This window comes from Arctopsyche grandis, chromosome 10 (genome assembly GCF_051622035.1).
Source record: "Arctopsyche grandis isolate Sample6627 chromosome 10, ASM5162203v2, whole genome shotgun sequence".
NCBI lineage: Eukaryota > Metazoa > Arthropoda > Insecta > Trichoptera > Hydropsychidae > Arctopsyche > Arctopsyche grandis.
In genome coordinates, this window is record NC_135364.1 from 22,595,439 (window position 1) to 22,609,696 (window position 14,258).

Genomic DNA, 14,258 nt, shown 5'->3' on the forward strand with positions numbered 1-14,258 from the left:
ACACGAGTCTATTTGAATGTGATGAATGATTGCCAATTTTTATTGTTTTTTTTTTTTTTGTAAGACTTGCCAGGTCACATTGATCATTATTTTGTTATCCTTATTATCTATCCATTTATTATAATAATAAATTAAATATAAAATATAAATATAATGTAAGGTAGTTTATAGGCGCGCGTGCGCACTTATTGGGTCTGTTCGGTTCGGTGATTACATCCCAAATGTGCTACCAGGATAACCGCCGCTACGAAAATTGCTCGCGCGGATCTTCTGTTGCACAGGAAAATTGTCATACAGGAAACTACCTAAATATTGCTCAAAACTGCCCAAATCTCAACGATCCAACACGTTCACCCGTTCGAAACGATGAATGAATGTGTGTGTGTGGCTTCATGGATGTGTGTATGCTCCCGTCACTGACGTCACTCGTCCCTCGGCCTGACGTCGCACATGTCAGATGCACCACACCCCCCCCCACTTCCCCGCTACTCCGCTTCCCTGAGTCTCCTCGACATGACTGGTTGATGCGTCTACCACATACCCACATACATCGCGTCCGATTTTATACATAACTGATGGTTTTACCCGGCTTCACTCGGTATTTGTAATATAAACCGCTTAAACATGGCTAAAAACATCCAGATCCGGAAATGAAAAAAGAATCTGTAGGCGGGGTACTGGAGTGTTGACCGTATCCCAGCCTAACGAAACACTGTTGTGCTTGTTTTATTTAGTTTTATTGTTTGCCTATGGTTGTACAAAGGTATTATATTTGGGCAAAAGTATGTCGTTCAGCGGTCTCTGGATATGGTAGAGTGTCGCTGGCTCGGCATTCAGCTATGTTCAGAAGGTCTCTGGATGCGGCAGTGTGTTGCTGGCTCGTTGTTCGGCTATGTGCAGAAGGTCTCTGGATGCGGCAGTGTGTTGCTGGCTCGTCGTTCGGCTATGTTCGGAAGGTCTCTGGATGCGGCAGTGTGTTGCTGGCTCGTTGTTCGGCTATGTTCAGAAGGTCTCTGGTCTGCTGCTGTGTGTCGACGCTTGCTGCTGTGGGTCGACTGGTCTGGTGCTGTGTGTCAACGCTTGATGCTGTGGGTCGACTGGTCTGGTGCTGTGTGTCGACGCTTGATGCTGTGGGTCGACTGGTTTTGTTCCGCTTGAGTGTGAGGGGTGGAACATTCTCGAAGGATTTGGCACCGTTCCGCTTGAGTTGGATTTGGCACCGTTCCGCTTGAGTTTAATATAATGGCTGCAGGTGTGGTTCGACTGGTTTTGTTCCGCTCGAGTGTGAGGGGTGGAACATTCTCGAAGGAACTGGCGATTGATTCCAAGAAGTGCACGTGTTGTTTACGTGTGGTGAGTTCTGCAAGGAATGTGGTTTGTTGTTGTGGAATATTCTCGAATGTTTCGATGACGATGACGATGACGAGATTCCTACAAATCTGGTGCCGAACCTGAAAAAGTAATCTGGAAACGGAATCGAAATCGATATCGTCGTCATAGACAGTGAGATTTTTTCGATAACTTCACAGATTCTACAATACAAATTTTGCATAGTTGCATACATACAAAGTTTCTTTCTAAATTATATATTAGTCTAGATATAAGATATATACATTTAAAAACAATAAATAAATATTTTTAGTTACATATTTTTATGTTATAAAATATGGTAAACGGATTATTTCGCAAATTGCGATCGCGCGCACGACAATCGTCGCCACAAAAATCTGGCACTTGAGTTTTCGTTAGTACAATATATCGCATTGATAGTTTTCGATTGATGCAGTTTTTGGGTTCCAGATGTTCCGTGATCGAGATTTTAGTGTCGTGCGCGAGATCGCTCTTTATTGCGATTTTGATGTCGAATTTTCACATGTTGGTATTAAGAGTTGGGTATGGCAACACTTTTTGCCGGCGCTCGAGTCGCTGTCAGCCGGAGTGATCGCTTCGGTCTGATCTGACGCTGAGGCTGGAGACGCATTTGATATCCGGAGGCAGATATGTCTGATGGAGACGATGATTTCATGTGCGAAGAGGAGGAGGACTATGGACTGGTCAGATATTTGCACATTTCTTTACAAATCTATTCTTTTATTTTCGCTCATCACTATACACTATACATATTTTGACCTAACCTCTATTTGTTCGAAATGTAATATCTAGTCGAATTATGCTACAATGAAACTTTCATTATAACGAATTGTTTTCGCGGCACCGAACAAAATAACTTTATAGCGATTTCCAACTTATTCTAGTATATTATTATAAAAAAAAAAAAGTATAAGGAAACAATCCGACAACTTACTCTAGAAGTCAATCTATGTAGATATAAAAAAAAAATACTATAAAAGTCATCATATTTATATGTCTTTATGATATTTTGATATTTTCATCATAAAGTCATCATATTATAATATTTTGATAAATGATATTTTCTTTGTTTAAAGTATGATAACGATAATTTCATTTTCAAATTCCAATGTTTAATATTAATATACCTATAGATAGCTTTTGACAATATTCACATAAAATAAAAACAATATTTTTTATATTAAACATTATTAATTTTCAGGAATACTCTGAAGATAGTAATTCCGAGCCGGACGTCGATTTGGAGAACCAATATTATAACAGTAAAGCTTTGAAAGAGGACGACCCTCGAAATGCTTTGACCAGTTTCCAGAAAGTTCTTGACTTAGAAGGTGGTGAAAAGGGCGAATGGGGATTCAAAGCATTGAAGCAAATGATTAAAATCAACTTTAAACTTGTAATGTCCCCCATTTACACTTAAATGTGTATAATATGTACATATATTTCTCATTGAATTTGTTTTCCAGACTAATTACCGTCAAATGATGCATCGATATAAGCAACTTTTGACCTATATCAAAAGTGCAGTGACGAGGAACCACTCGGAAAAGTCTATCAATTCAATTTTGGATTACATATCGACTTCGAGAAATGTAATTTGAATCGTTCATTTTTTTTATTTTGAATATATTCATGCAAATTGTACGACTTTCTTTTTTTACAAACATAGATGGAACTTTTGCAAGACTTTTACGAGACGACCTTGGAAGCGCTAAAAGATGCTAAAAACGATAGACTTTGGTTCAAAACAAACACAAAACTTGGCAAGCTCTATTACGACCGAGGAGATTTCAATAAACTTGCCAAAATTTTAAAGCAATTGCATCAGAGTTGCCAGGTATTTGTATTTTATGCAAGTTTCAAATGCAGCAATACATTTACGTCACCTTTGTGACTGTACATACTCATATTGTAATTTATTTTTACAGACCGATGACGGTGAGGATGACTTGAAGAAAGGCACTCAATTACTTGAAATTTACGCATTAGAAATACAGATGTATACGGCGCAAAAAAACAATAAAAAGTTGAAAACTCTGTACGAGCAATCACTCCATATTAAATCAGCCATTCCTCATCCACTCATCATGGGTGTCATTAGAGGTAAAGCAACTACACAGCCACAATGTTTATAAACAGTTTATTATGACCGAAACTTAACCTATCTATGTATTTTAGAATGTGGTGGCAAAATGCATCTGCGCGAAGGAGAGTTTGAAAAAGCTCACACAGACTTCTTCGAGGCGTTTAAAAATTACGACGAATCCGGCAGTCCTAGAAGAACAACCTGCTTAAAATATTTAGTCTTAGCAAACATGTAATAAAAATTCAACACTTATTTATTTATTTATATATATATATATATATATATATATATATATATATATATATATATATATATATATATATATATATATATAGCAAACTGCTAATGCATATAACCATAGAAGTAGAATGCATAGAATGGTCATTGTTAACAAAAGTATCGTCTAAAAGCGAGCCATCGAAGAGAGAGACGGAAAGTCAGAAGAGAGACGAAGTTTAGCAAACAATGAACAAACTCTGCTGCGCAGAGTTTCGCGCAGAATTAGCAACATTTTTGGAGGCTGAGAGCGATTCTATGCATTCTACTTCTATGCATATAACACAAAATAACAACTAAAATTATAAATCATCTTCCACAAAGGTATCCATTAACACCCTTCAAGAAAGCATCAATGTTATTAGCACTTCTAATGCCTATAGGAAGGGCATTATATGTACATTTGAACACCTCTGTGAAAAACACCTGCAGTTTTAGCTTTCTTATCTTTACCTATAATTAATTTATTCCTATTAATCGTTTTATAATTATGTATATCTCTATTCCTAACTATATGATTATTAAAATATTCGGGTAATAGATTCTTATCTAGCTTATATATAAATTTTGATAAATTCTAATGTCCAACCATTTCAATTCATCTTACATTCTTACGTTTCCTCACATTCAAAATTGCACGCATTGCTCTATTCTGCACTTTCTGCACTGGATATTTCCACACCGAGTCTGCAAACTGTCCATTTTTTATATTCAAAATCCTTTCACTTTCAGGCTCATGAAATCCGGTATCAATCCCTTCGACTCTCAGGAAGCAAAGCCGTACAAAAACGACCCGGAGATACTCGCCATGACCAACTTAGTCGTGTCGTATCAAAACAACGACATAAACGAATTCGAATCCATTCTCAAACACAACCGCAACAACATCATGGACGACCCGTTCATCCGAGAGCACATTGAAGATCTACTGCGCAACATCCGCACCCAAGTCCTAATCAAACTAATCAAGCCGTACACCCGCATTCATATTCCGTTCATATCGAAAGAGTTGAACATCGACGCATCCGAGGTCGAGAGCTTACTCGTCTCGTGCATACTGGACAGGTGACTGTCGCTTTAAATACCAATTAAAAACCACACGTATCATTTGTTAACGTGCGATTTTTTTTTTATCATTTCAGTACAATTCGAGGTCGTATCGATCAAGTGAACCAAGTGCTGGAACTGGATAAACAATCTCGGTGTGCCGCTAGATATAACGCATTAGACAAATGGACGAACCAGCTCGCTTCACTTCATTTGGCTGTCACTAATAAGATGGCTTAAATGTTTTGCTGCCGCTTTTTATTAATTTATGAAATGGTATGATTTGAACGGATTTGTATGTCTGAAATTGAAGATATGATTATGAAAGGTTCAACGTTACGCCAGTATTGTATTACCATCAAGTAATGAAAGTGAATGTGTGAATATTTGATTTATTTTGAAACATCACATCGAGTTACATAATTTATACTGAATTGTTACTTTGAATATTTTTATATATATATTTGTGATCAATAAAGTATGTAATCTCATTATTCATTCATTTTATTACACCGAACCATATCATATATGGGTCAGTGGTGGTGTTTATGTTTAGCATCGAGAGATTACTAGGTTCGATCCCGTGCTAATCTTTAATACTGCTGATTAGACTTGGATATTTATGACTCCCAAGTCAATCGTTTCTCATCAGAGTTTGCCAATTTAACTGATCTTCATTGTTGGAACGGTTCCTCAAATTGGCAAAAATCATCTTACCCGCTGTCACAAATATCTGAATTTGATTTATGTACAAGTCCATAGATTTATCAATGGATTAATTGTTAATTTCGTGTTCTTCAGCCTCTGGAAATACAGTGATTTATGCAATAAAAATGCTGCAATGTTTGTTATTAATTGATTAGGAAGGCACATTGGGGTCTACCTGTCAGGCCTTCCTGGTATACATATATCTATGTAAAAAATAAATACATTGAATGTACCGGAATAAAATAATACATATGTAGAGAACAGTACTAAGCATAGAATCGCTCTCAGCCTTTGTTCATTGTTTGCTAAACTTCGTCTCTCTCTCTCTCTTGTCTCTCTTCGATGGCTCGCTTTTAGACGATACTTTTGTTAACAATGACCATTCTATGCATTCTACTTCTATGATACTAAGGCATTGGCAACGGGAATTTTGCCGAGGGTACAAAAATTTGAAAGACGTTCAGAGCGTGAAGCAAAACATTCTTAAGACGATAAATACAATATGAACAATACTTTTATTAAAGGTTTCATTTAAAATACTGTTAATTAGTGGGTACCCATTCATGCAAGTCATTTTTTTATTGTAAAATATAGATCCGAGCACTATTTATCATTTGGATATTTTGAATGTACTAAGCGAGTGGGATTTACAAGAATCTTATTCAAATATTAAACCAGTTATACACATATTTCTGACAATGCCAGTGACTATAGCTACGGCTGAAAAAAGTTTCAGCGGATTAATAATAATCGAAAAATTATTTGAAATCTGTAATAAGTCAAGATCGCTCTTTTTATTATGTGCCATTTGTCAATAGAACATAAATTAGTGAGTGATTTAATATTTCACGATATCATTAATGAGTTTGCTAATTTAAAAGAAATAAGACTAGATGCGTTTTTACAAACCTCTTTTATTTTATTTAAATTTTAAGTATGAATAGAAAAATTAGTACTGCGAATAAACATTTTTTATTGTACTTTTTTATGTTTACATTTTTTATTGTATTTAATTTTAATCACACGTTTTTATTTTAAATAAAAATCACAATCAATAGAAAAAACATCTGACTATTGATTCCAATACTCACTTTTAGCATAGCAATACTAGATTTCGAGTTATAGACGGCAAAATCCAAAAAAACGAGCATTTTTTTAAACGCTCATATCTCATAAACGAAAGCAAACCAACAAAAATCATTGGCATATTCGAATTTAGTGGGTGAAACTTGTATAGATTGATTAGTTTCGGCTTTGGTAACTTAAAAACATGATTTTTGTTGCTCAGTGCTATTAAAATCGAACAAAAAAAACACGAATCAAATATTTTTGTAGAAAATATCATTTTTACTGAAGAATTTGTATATTTTAATCCTTCTATTAGATACTATTGGTTAAGAAAGTGTACTGGTTTTATCTCACGACTTACTAGGACGCATTGATACCCAAAAAACCAGTATTGTACTGGTAAAATCAGTACGAATGGCCACCTTATAATATATAGACCTTTTTTATATGATTTAGCTTAAAATTTGTCACCGAGGCACACACCAATGCTAGATCTGAATTCTATAGACATATTTAGAAGCACTATGTACCAGATTAGGATACTATATACTCTATTATAATGTGAAACAATATTTAAAAGCGTTTGAGCAGCAATTGCAGACGCCGCTGGTCTTTCGGAGTGAGTTCGATCTTGCACAGATGTTTCATGTTGCCCCTCTTCGGTATTACGCGATGTAGGACGCTTTGGGTGAACTCCCTGTGAACCTTGACACCTTCCAAAGCCTTGTTTTGCATTCTTTCGATCAACAGCAACTCTTTCATGAACTGACGATTGTACCCTGCGATAGATCGCCAATACCGATGCAAGCATTCGGTATCACTAGAAGTAAAACGAAACGGCTTCAAACATCGAACTGAATCATGCGAACAAGGACATAGTTCAATGACAACACTCACTAGCGAATCTCTATATTGGTGTAACTAGGATATAAAGAGACTGTGGAATGGTCCGACTCCGAACATTGTTCTTTAATGGATAATTTAGCCATGGTACGACGATAAATCCAGTCGTGTAATGTTTAATCAATGCGTTTGTAACGTTTCCATGACAATTACTTGTTTTATATATCCAGCAGTTTTGCTCGGTGGGTGCGTTTATGTTTAGCACCGAGAGGTTACCGGGTTCTATCCTGTGCTAATCTTTAATACTGCTGGTTATACTTGAATATTTACAACTCCAAGTCGATCGTTTCCTATCAGAGTTTGCTAATTTATCTGATTTCATTGTTGAAACGGTTCCTCCATCAAATTGGCAAAATCCATCCTACCCGCTATGTCACAAATATCTGAATTTGATTTAGGTACAATATGTAAAAATGTATGTACAAGTCTAAATCTATAGATGTTTCTATGGATTAATTAATTAATTATGCCAAGTTCAGATCTGAAAATCCCCTCTGGAGAAAGTCTGAAATGGCAGTCAGTAATAAAATATTTAGGAGTAACGTTTGATAAAAGAATGAGATGGGTACCTCACATTGAGGCAGCGAAATGCAAGGCGATGCGGGGTATATCCTCAATATATCCGATATTTAATCGCCATAGTTCTTTATCAACTCAAAATAAAATAAAATTATATTGCGCGCTCATATTACAATTATTAACCTATGGTTCACCTGTATGGAATAACGCCTCGAATACTAATCTAATCTTTCCAAGCTCCAAGTAATACAAAATAAATCCCTAAAAATAATTTATAATACACCCATATATACTAACTTGAAAAAACTGCATGCCATATATAATATTCCGTTTGTTACAGACATTACTAACAAACTAACCAGTAGATTCTATGACAGAATCACTAATAACCATACTAACACACTTTTGAAGAGTTTCGGTGATTACAACAAAATGTCTTTACCCTTCAGGTATAAACACAGATTACCTAAACACAATCTGCTTTAGGTCATCGACTTTAGAGAGTCTTTAATTAATATTATGTATTAGATGTATTATGAACATTTATAAGGATTGTAAATAGGTTTTTGAGCTCTTTTTCCTATTATGCTGTAGATTAACATTAGAATAATATAATACTATGATTACTAACCAAATTAAATTAAATTGTAAAATAGAAAATGATTAGTAGATCAGTAGCTATTAAAATAGATATAAGATGTATTGTGAACATAATTTCGTCATAATAAAAAGTATTTAAAAATCAAAATCAATTAATTAATTGTTAATTTCGTGTTCTTCAGCCTCTTGAAATACAGCGATTTATGTATTTAAAATGCTGTAATGTTTGTAATTAATTGTCTAGGAAGACGCATTGAGGTCTACCTGTTAGGCCATCCTGGTATATATCTATGTAAAATAAATAAAAAATGTACATAGGTATATAAATAATATAATAGCGCTATTCTGTGTGCGATAAGTCGTTTCGATTCGACATATGTGGGTGTGGGTGGGACAAGCGCCAGGCAGACTGAACCACAGATTAACTGGATGGCTGCTTTAAACGCAATTCTCGACTTCACGAATGATAGATTGCACATCAGATGACGAGTAACCTTTCGATGTGCACAGATGCAATTATTAAAATTGAGTTGGATCTTTCTGGCGAGTTTCATAAGGAAAAATTCTGAACTGAAGTATCAGAAGCACAGAACGTATACAGGGTAGGTATGTCGGGACTTTGAGTAGATTTCGCTTAGTATAAGTGCGAGCAGTGCGCACGCATAAAGTACACGTGTCGTTAATCTGTGGTTCAGTCTGTCTGGCGCTTGTCGATCGTTTGCACCACATCGGACATATGTACGTCACAGTTAAAATACTGCCAGCAAAACGTACTAATATAATACGAACATAATAACGGTAATTGGACTATTCGTCACATTGGGGTGGTCACAAAGACAATTTTTGTCATGAAAATCGCGAATACACAATATTTGGCAAAGTTCTCGTTACTATGATAGTTATCGTTAGTATGATGGACTTTTCGGCTGCCAGATGTTCCGTTATAGAGATTTTAGTGACTTTGTGACCAGTAATCACCGAACCCATAATAACATATCAACAAAAACTTCTATATGCACTGTTTGCTACCAATGTTTCCTCTAGGGCAATTAGTCTCTAGAGTATTTAGCGCCATCTATTAAAATTTTATTTAATTAACCCTTTCGAGTGCTCACGTCTTTTCTGTTGAAAGCCCTCCACATTGAAAATTTTGCCAACATTTCCAACTAGAATTATTTAGAAATCCAATAGAAAGCAGGTATAAAAGTTGTAGCTGATCCAAACAAACCCTAGATAACTACCGCTGAGGATTTCGAGTTTTGTAAAGGTGTGTTTAGACTCTTTAATATATCTTGCAACAATATAAAATAAACAAGTCTATTAATGAATGTATTTTTTCAAAACTTGTTCCATTTTCTTCATTGTTGTTAAAATGTAATGCTCACAATCTAAAATACTCAGCAGTTAGGGATTTCCATCGAGAAATTCTGCTATGGTTATCAATTCAGAAATTCCGGTCTAAACCAGTCTTTATAGACACGCAGGCGGAAGGAGATACAGCAAAAGCTGATGAGGTGCTGGCAGAGGCCGTGGGACGAAGAATGTAAGGGACGCTGGACCTACAGGATCATCCCATCCGTGGGCGACTGGGTCGAGAGGAAACACGGCGACACCAGTTTCCACTTGCCACAGCTGCTGACGGACCACGGCTGCTTTGGCAAGTACCTCCACAGGATACAAAAGGAGGCCGAAACAAAATGCTACCACTGCGAAGCCAAAGTGGACGACGCAGAGCATACCCTTTTTGGGTGCCCAGCTTGGGCGGAAGAAAGAGAAAGAATGGAGGAAATCGGAGTGACCTGAAAACCTGGGCAAGAAGCTAATAGAGAAGATGGAAGCTTGGGTAATCATCGACACGTTCGCGTCAACGGTGATGCGCAAGAAGGAGGCGCATGAACGAGAGAGAAGAATGCATGCGAGATGAATGGAACAAAGAAAGAAAGAACGACTAGAAACAAAGAATGAACGAAGATGAATGAATGGACCACCACTCTTTGAAGTAATACACAGAAGTCCCATAGAGTGGAGGTCGGGGGTGGGGTTTAGCCGGTAAAAATCCGGCACTACCCTGCCGTTCGGACTGTAGGCTGTCTTTCGAAGATTCCCCACCTCCAGCGCATTATGCGACCCATGTTTCAAAGCTACCTGGAAAGGCTTAGCGGGTAGTAATTTTTACATACTCAAAAAACAAAGCCCGTCGGCGAATTTCAGGCTTATGGACTGGGTCAGCATTCAAAGGGTTAATTAATTAAATAATTATTTTTTTATTGGTATTTCATATTGTTTATATGTAGGTAGGTAGATAGTTTATACCATTTTTTTTCACATTACAATTAAATATAAATATTAAATTAAATATGTATATTTAAAAAAAATACCGCATGCGGATCGAACACAGGACCGACACATTTCTTTTAATTAATAGCTTAATAAGCCAGAAGCCATGCGATGATATTCCATCGGGCACAGCACTAGTAAATAATAATGCCAAAATAGTGATCGTAAATCGTACATTTATTAATAAACTAACTTATAAATACATATTTCAATTATAGAATGGATTATAAGTGATCCAATGCGCTCTTTTTTGATCTTTCTCCGATCTATGTGTCGTGAAGAGGGACTTGAAAACGTCCGTTGCCTTAGGATCCTTGGCTACGCTGTAATCGTCCTTAGTCTTTTTGTATACTGGATCTTGCATGTCTTTCGAATTTGCCGGACGTTTGCCCGATTTGACTATCTTACTAGACTCCGAGTCTTTCCCTGTAGTCGGTTTTACTGTCTTAGTGTCGTTTATTTTCGGTACGGCGAAGTTTGACGTGGACGATGATGCTTCTTCATTGACAGGTACTTCTACTGGTTTTGGTTCTGCCTTGCTTTTATTCTTTTTTTTCTCCTTTAACTTCGTTTGGCGAATTTCCATGTTGGTTTGCATCAGAGGAATTTCATCTTCGGCACCGTTTATAACGACAACATCGCACGTTTCAAATGGTTCCATGCACTAAAATTCAAAAGCAAGTATTAAATAAATCAAACATATGTACACATGTGGAATGTATATATAATGAATTGTTAAATACCAAATGGCAAAGCTTCATTTTGACTTCTTTGAATGCTCTCTCCGACATGACGCAACCGCATGACCAGATGAATATGAATTTAAACTTGCCGGACATTTCCAAACCTATGACCGGACATATGTACGGTGCTCCACGTTCATCGATAGCGCCTTCGGTCTTCTCGGCTTTGTCTTTGTATGCCGGGTTTTTGGTCAATTTCAGATCTCTCACGTCCTAAAATGTTATATTGGATTATTGCAGGGTTCTAACGAGAGCCTCAAAGCATAGTGTTTTACAAGTCTACCTTTAAACTTTTGATGTGTTTCATGTTTTCCAATGTGTTGGATTTATCGAGCAAGTATTCTATCAGTGTACTTTTGGTATAGAGTCTGCCAAGACTACATGCGACAATCGGTTGTTGTAGTACTTGTTGAGATAGGGCACAATGTCTCCATTTGAATGCCAGTTCGGCATCTTTATCTTTCTGTAAGTGGATAAACAATGTCAGTTATAGTGCACTAGTAGTGATTTTATCCGGCTTCGCTCGGTGTTTGTAATATAAACTGCTTAACCATTTGCCCGCAGCCGTCTTCTATGGAAGCTTTGGGCGACAAGTCTGTAGCGCGGCTGTCTTCCATAGAATTTCTGAACTTTGCACGGGATTTTGAGGCTTATATGCGCCTATTTCAACTGTTTTAAGGTTCAAAATTGGTTGAATATATTACTGAGAGTTGAATGCCATCTATTCAATTTGCTTAAAATGAATATATACCAGTCAAAAATTTGTTTTTTGTGGAACCATACTGAAGCCTCGTTTAAGTGACGTCACGTCTTCATACAATTATGAAGAATGATTATTTGACAATTAATCCATAACTAAGAGATATATTATGTATTTTATTGTTTAAAATAATACTTTATGTGTTAATTAACATATCTGGTTACTTGAGTAAATATTAAAATCTGTATTTAAGGTCGAAAACTCGATTGACAAATTCGCGAAAAAGGTGCCGCTTTATTTATTGCCGTGGGCAAAGGTTTAAACATGGCTAATCTAATAGTAAACATTTTATTAAATTTATTTGAATATTCATTTGTTTTTTTATTAAATTTAACGTCATGGATTCTACGAACCAAAGTCTCTTTCGAAATTATATATTAGAAGATGAGAGATGACATGTTCAGATTATTTTACGAATAAAAAATGCAATGTTGACCTGTTCTGGTTTTTTCTTGAGTTTGACGAGCTCATCTCGTTTTGGGATGGTACCGCCATCGCAACCCATTTTAGATTATAAATAAGTCTTGGGGAAGGTCGTTAATGCAGTGCGTATTATCTGTGACTCACAACACGCTCAACGACAGCTGTCAAACGACGCCATGTTTGTTTCGTACCTAGGGTTGCCAGGTAAAAAAATTCAATAGTGACACACATTCGCATTCATGCGGTTCGATGACTATTCCGCACAAAGCGAACTCGCAAATGGTTCGGTGATTACTGGTCACAAAGTCACTAAAATCTCTAAAGGGCGGGTTAAAGGTTTCGACCGTTTCCCGGCCTATTGAAACTCAGTTGAGTTTGGAAGAGGATCGTTTATTTTTGTTCAATTGTTACAATGGTTATTGTATGTACGAAGAGGTTGAGCTTCGGAGAAGTGAGCTGATTGAACTCCAGAGGTTCACTCTGGTGTTGGGAGCTGGTGCGTCGCCTTATATACGTTCTGGCTTGAAGCGTGCCGTGTGCAGATGCTTTGTCTTCGTTTCCAAGACACGTGTTTTAGGGACACGTGTTGACCTGTTTTCGAGGCACGTGTGTTATAGCTGTGGGCAGTGGCGGACTGGCCATACAAGCGAACATGCCCGATGGCATGTGGGCCCCACTATCTGTTAGAAAATATGGGCCCTCAGTAAAATTAAATAACTTTTTAACTATTTCACGTGTGTAAAAATTTATAGGATATTGCACTTTGGGACCCAAAGTTTGGGTATTTCAACAAAACAAATTTCTTATGATATACACAAACAACTAATACCTACTTTAACAGCCCAAGGATCGGTTAACTTTTTTTATTAGGCTCGAAATGTAAGTTTCAACATTTGCGTGGGCCCTTTTGCTGGGCCCATTTCTAACCTCAATATTATGTATATACCAATACCTATGTAACAACTACCTACTGAAATAAACAAATTTCCGTGAATAATATAAACTGAATTGCTTAAAACAAGTTTGATAGGACGATTCATCATCAACCAGCGATTTAAATTTACTTCATACTTCCAAAATAACATTTGATTATACTTTGACGATATAGTAAGATTTAAATACACAATTTTAAACAGTTTCCGAATATAAAATCTATTCGTAATCTAGACACATCCATGTATATAGAAATATAGGATAGGGGCCCCCTCCCCAAAATCCCGATTTTCACATGATCACAAAACTTTATCTATTGTTATTACGTACATATGTATGTATGCATGTACATAGATAAAGTGAAAAGACAGTCGGTAGAAATTAAGTTAATTTATAGTTTTTTAGTGACTCAGTTTGATGGTTGATTTTTGTTGACCATGTGAAGATTTTTAGAAAAAAATTTTCGCCCGCGGCGCTTTTTTCG

The 14,258-nt window shown here is 36.5% G+C and overlaps 3 protein-coding genes across 4 annotated transcripts; 1 reads left to right on the top strand and 2 right to left on the bottom strand.

Moving 5' to 3' along the window:
- Positions 1–1,871: 1,871 nt before the first annotated feature.
- Positions 1,872–6,461, top strand: alien (COP9 signalosome complex subunit 2 alien). 2 transcript variants are annotated; one of them, XM_077440037.1, is made up of 8 exons: positions 1,872–2,054; positions 2,573–2,767; positions 2,838–2,963; positions 3,041–3,208; positions 3,300–3,474; positions 3,550–3,688; positions 4,466–4,798; positions 4,876–5,620. In XM_077440037.1, the coding sequence occupies exons 1-8, from the start codon at positions 2,001–2,003 to the stop codon at positions 5,018–5,020; spliced, it is 1,335 nt and encodes a 444-aa protein (XP_077296163.1). In that variant the 5' UTR covers positions 1,872–2,000; the 3' UTR covers positions 5,021–5,620. The 2 variants fall into 2 exon arrangements, with proteins under 2 accessions (XP_077296163.1, XP_077296162.1); XM_077440036.1 differs by having other exon boundaries at positions 1,876–2,054; positions 3,041–3,223; positions 4,876–6,461.
- A 668-nt stretch (positions 6,462–7,129) lies between these two features.
- LOC143917737 (uncharacterized) lies at positions 7,130–7,545 on the bottom strand. Its single transcript, XM_077439318.1, has 2 exons — positions 7,454–7,545; positions 7,130–7,376 (listed from the first exon to the last, which is right to left on the bottom strand). Exons 1-2 carry the CDS (start codon positions 7,543–7,545, stop codon positions 7,130–7,132), a joined length of 339 nt encoding a protein of 112 aa, XP_077295444.1.
- A 3,525-nt stretch (positions 7,546–11,070) lies between these two features.
- On the bottom strand, positions 11,071–13,323 carry LOC143918339 (replication termination factor 2). Its single transcript, XM_077440186.1, has 4 exons — positions 12,855–13,323; positions 11,942–12,121; positions 11,659–11,871; positions 11,071–11,579 (listed from the first exon to the last, which is right to left on the bottom strand). The coding sequence occupies exons 1-4, from the start codon at positions 12,921–12,923 to the stop codon at positions 11,124–11,126; spliced, it is 918 nt and encodes a 305-aa protein (XP_077296312.1). The 5' UTR covers positions 12,924–13,323; the 3' UTR covers positions 11,071–11,123.
- Positions 13,324–14,258: the final 935 nt, after the last annotated feature.

What these genes read in the sequence shown, in the direction of transcription:
- alien (XM_077440036.1), top strand. Translation starts at nt 2,001, where the DNA reads ATGTCTGATGGAGACGATGATTTCATGTGCGAAGAGGAGGAGGACTAT. An exon ending in AGGAGGAGGACTATGGACTG is followed by an intron (nt 2,055 to 2,572) that starts GTCAGATATTTG and finishes ATTAATTTTCAG; the next exon opens with GAATACTCTGAAGATAGTAA. An exon ending in GCCAGGTATTTGTATTTTAT is followed by an intron (nt 3,224 to 3,299) that starts GCAAGTTTCAAA and finishes TTATTTTTACAG; the next exon opens with ACCGATGACGGTGAGGATGA.
- LOC143917737 (XM_077439318.1), bottom strand. Translation starts at nt 7,545, where the DNA reads ATGGCTAAATTATCCATTAAAGAACAATGTTCGGAGTCGGACCATTCC. An exon ending in ACCAATATAGAGATTCGCTA is followed by an intron (nt 7,377 to 7,453) that starts GTGAGTGTTGTC and finishes TTTTACTTCTAG; the next exon opens with TGATACCGAATGCTTGCATC.
- LOC143918339 (XM_077440186.1), bottom strand. Translation starts at nt 12,923, where the DNA reads ATGGGTTGCGATGGCGGTACCATCCCAAAACGAGATGAGCTCGTCAAA. An exon ending in TCAAGAAAAAACCAGAACAG is followed by an intron (nt 12,122 to 12,854) that starts GTCAACATTGCA and finishes ATCCACTTACAG; the next exon opens with AAAGATAAAGATGCCGAACT. An exon ending in AACACATCAAAAGTTTAAAG is followed by an intron (nt 11,872 to 11,941) that starts GTAGACTTGTAA and finishes ATAACATTTTAG; the next exon opens with GACGTGAGAGATCTGAAATT.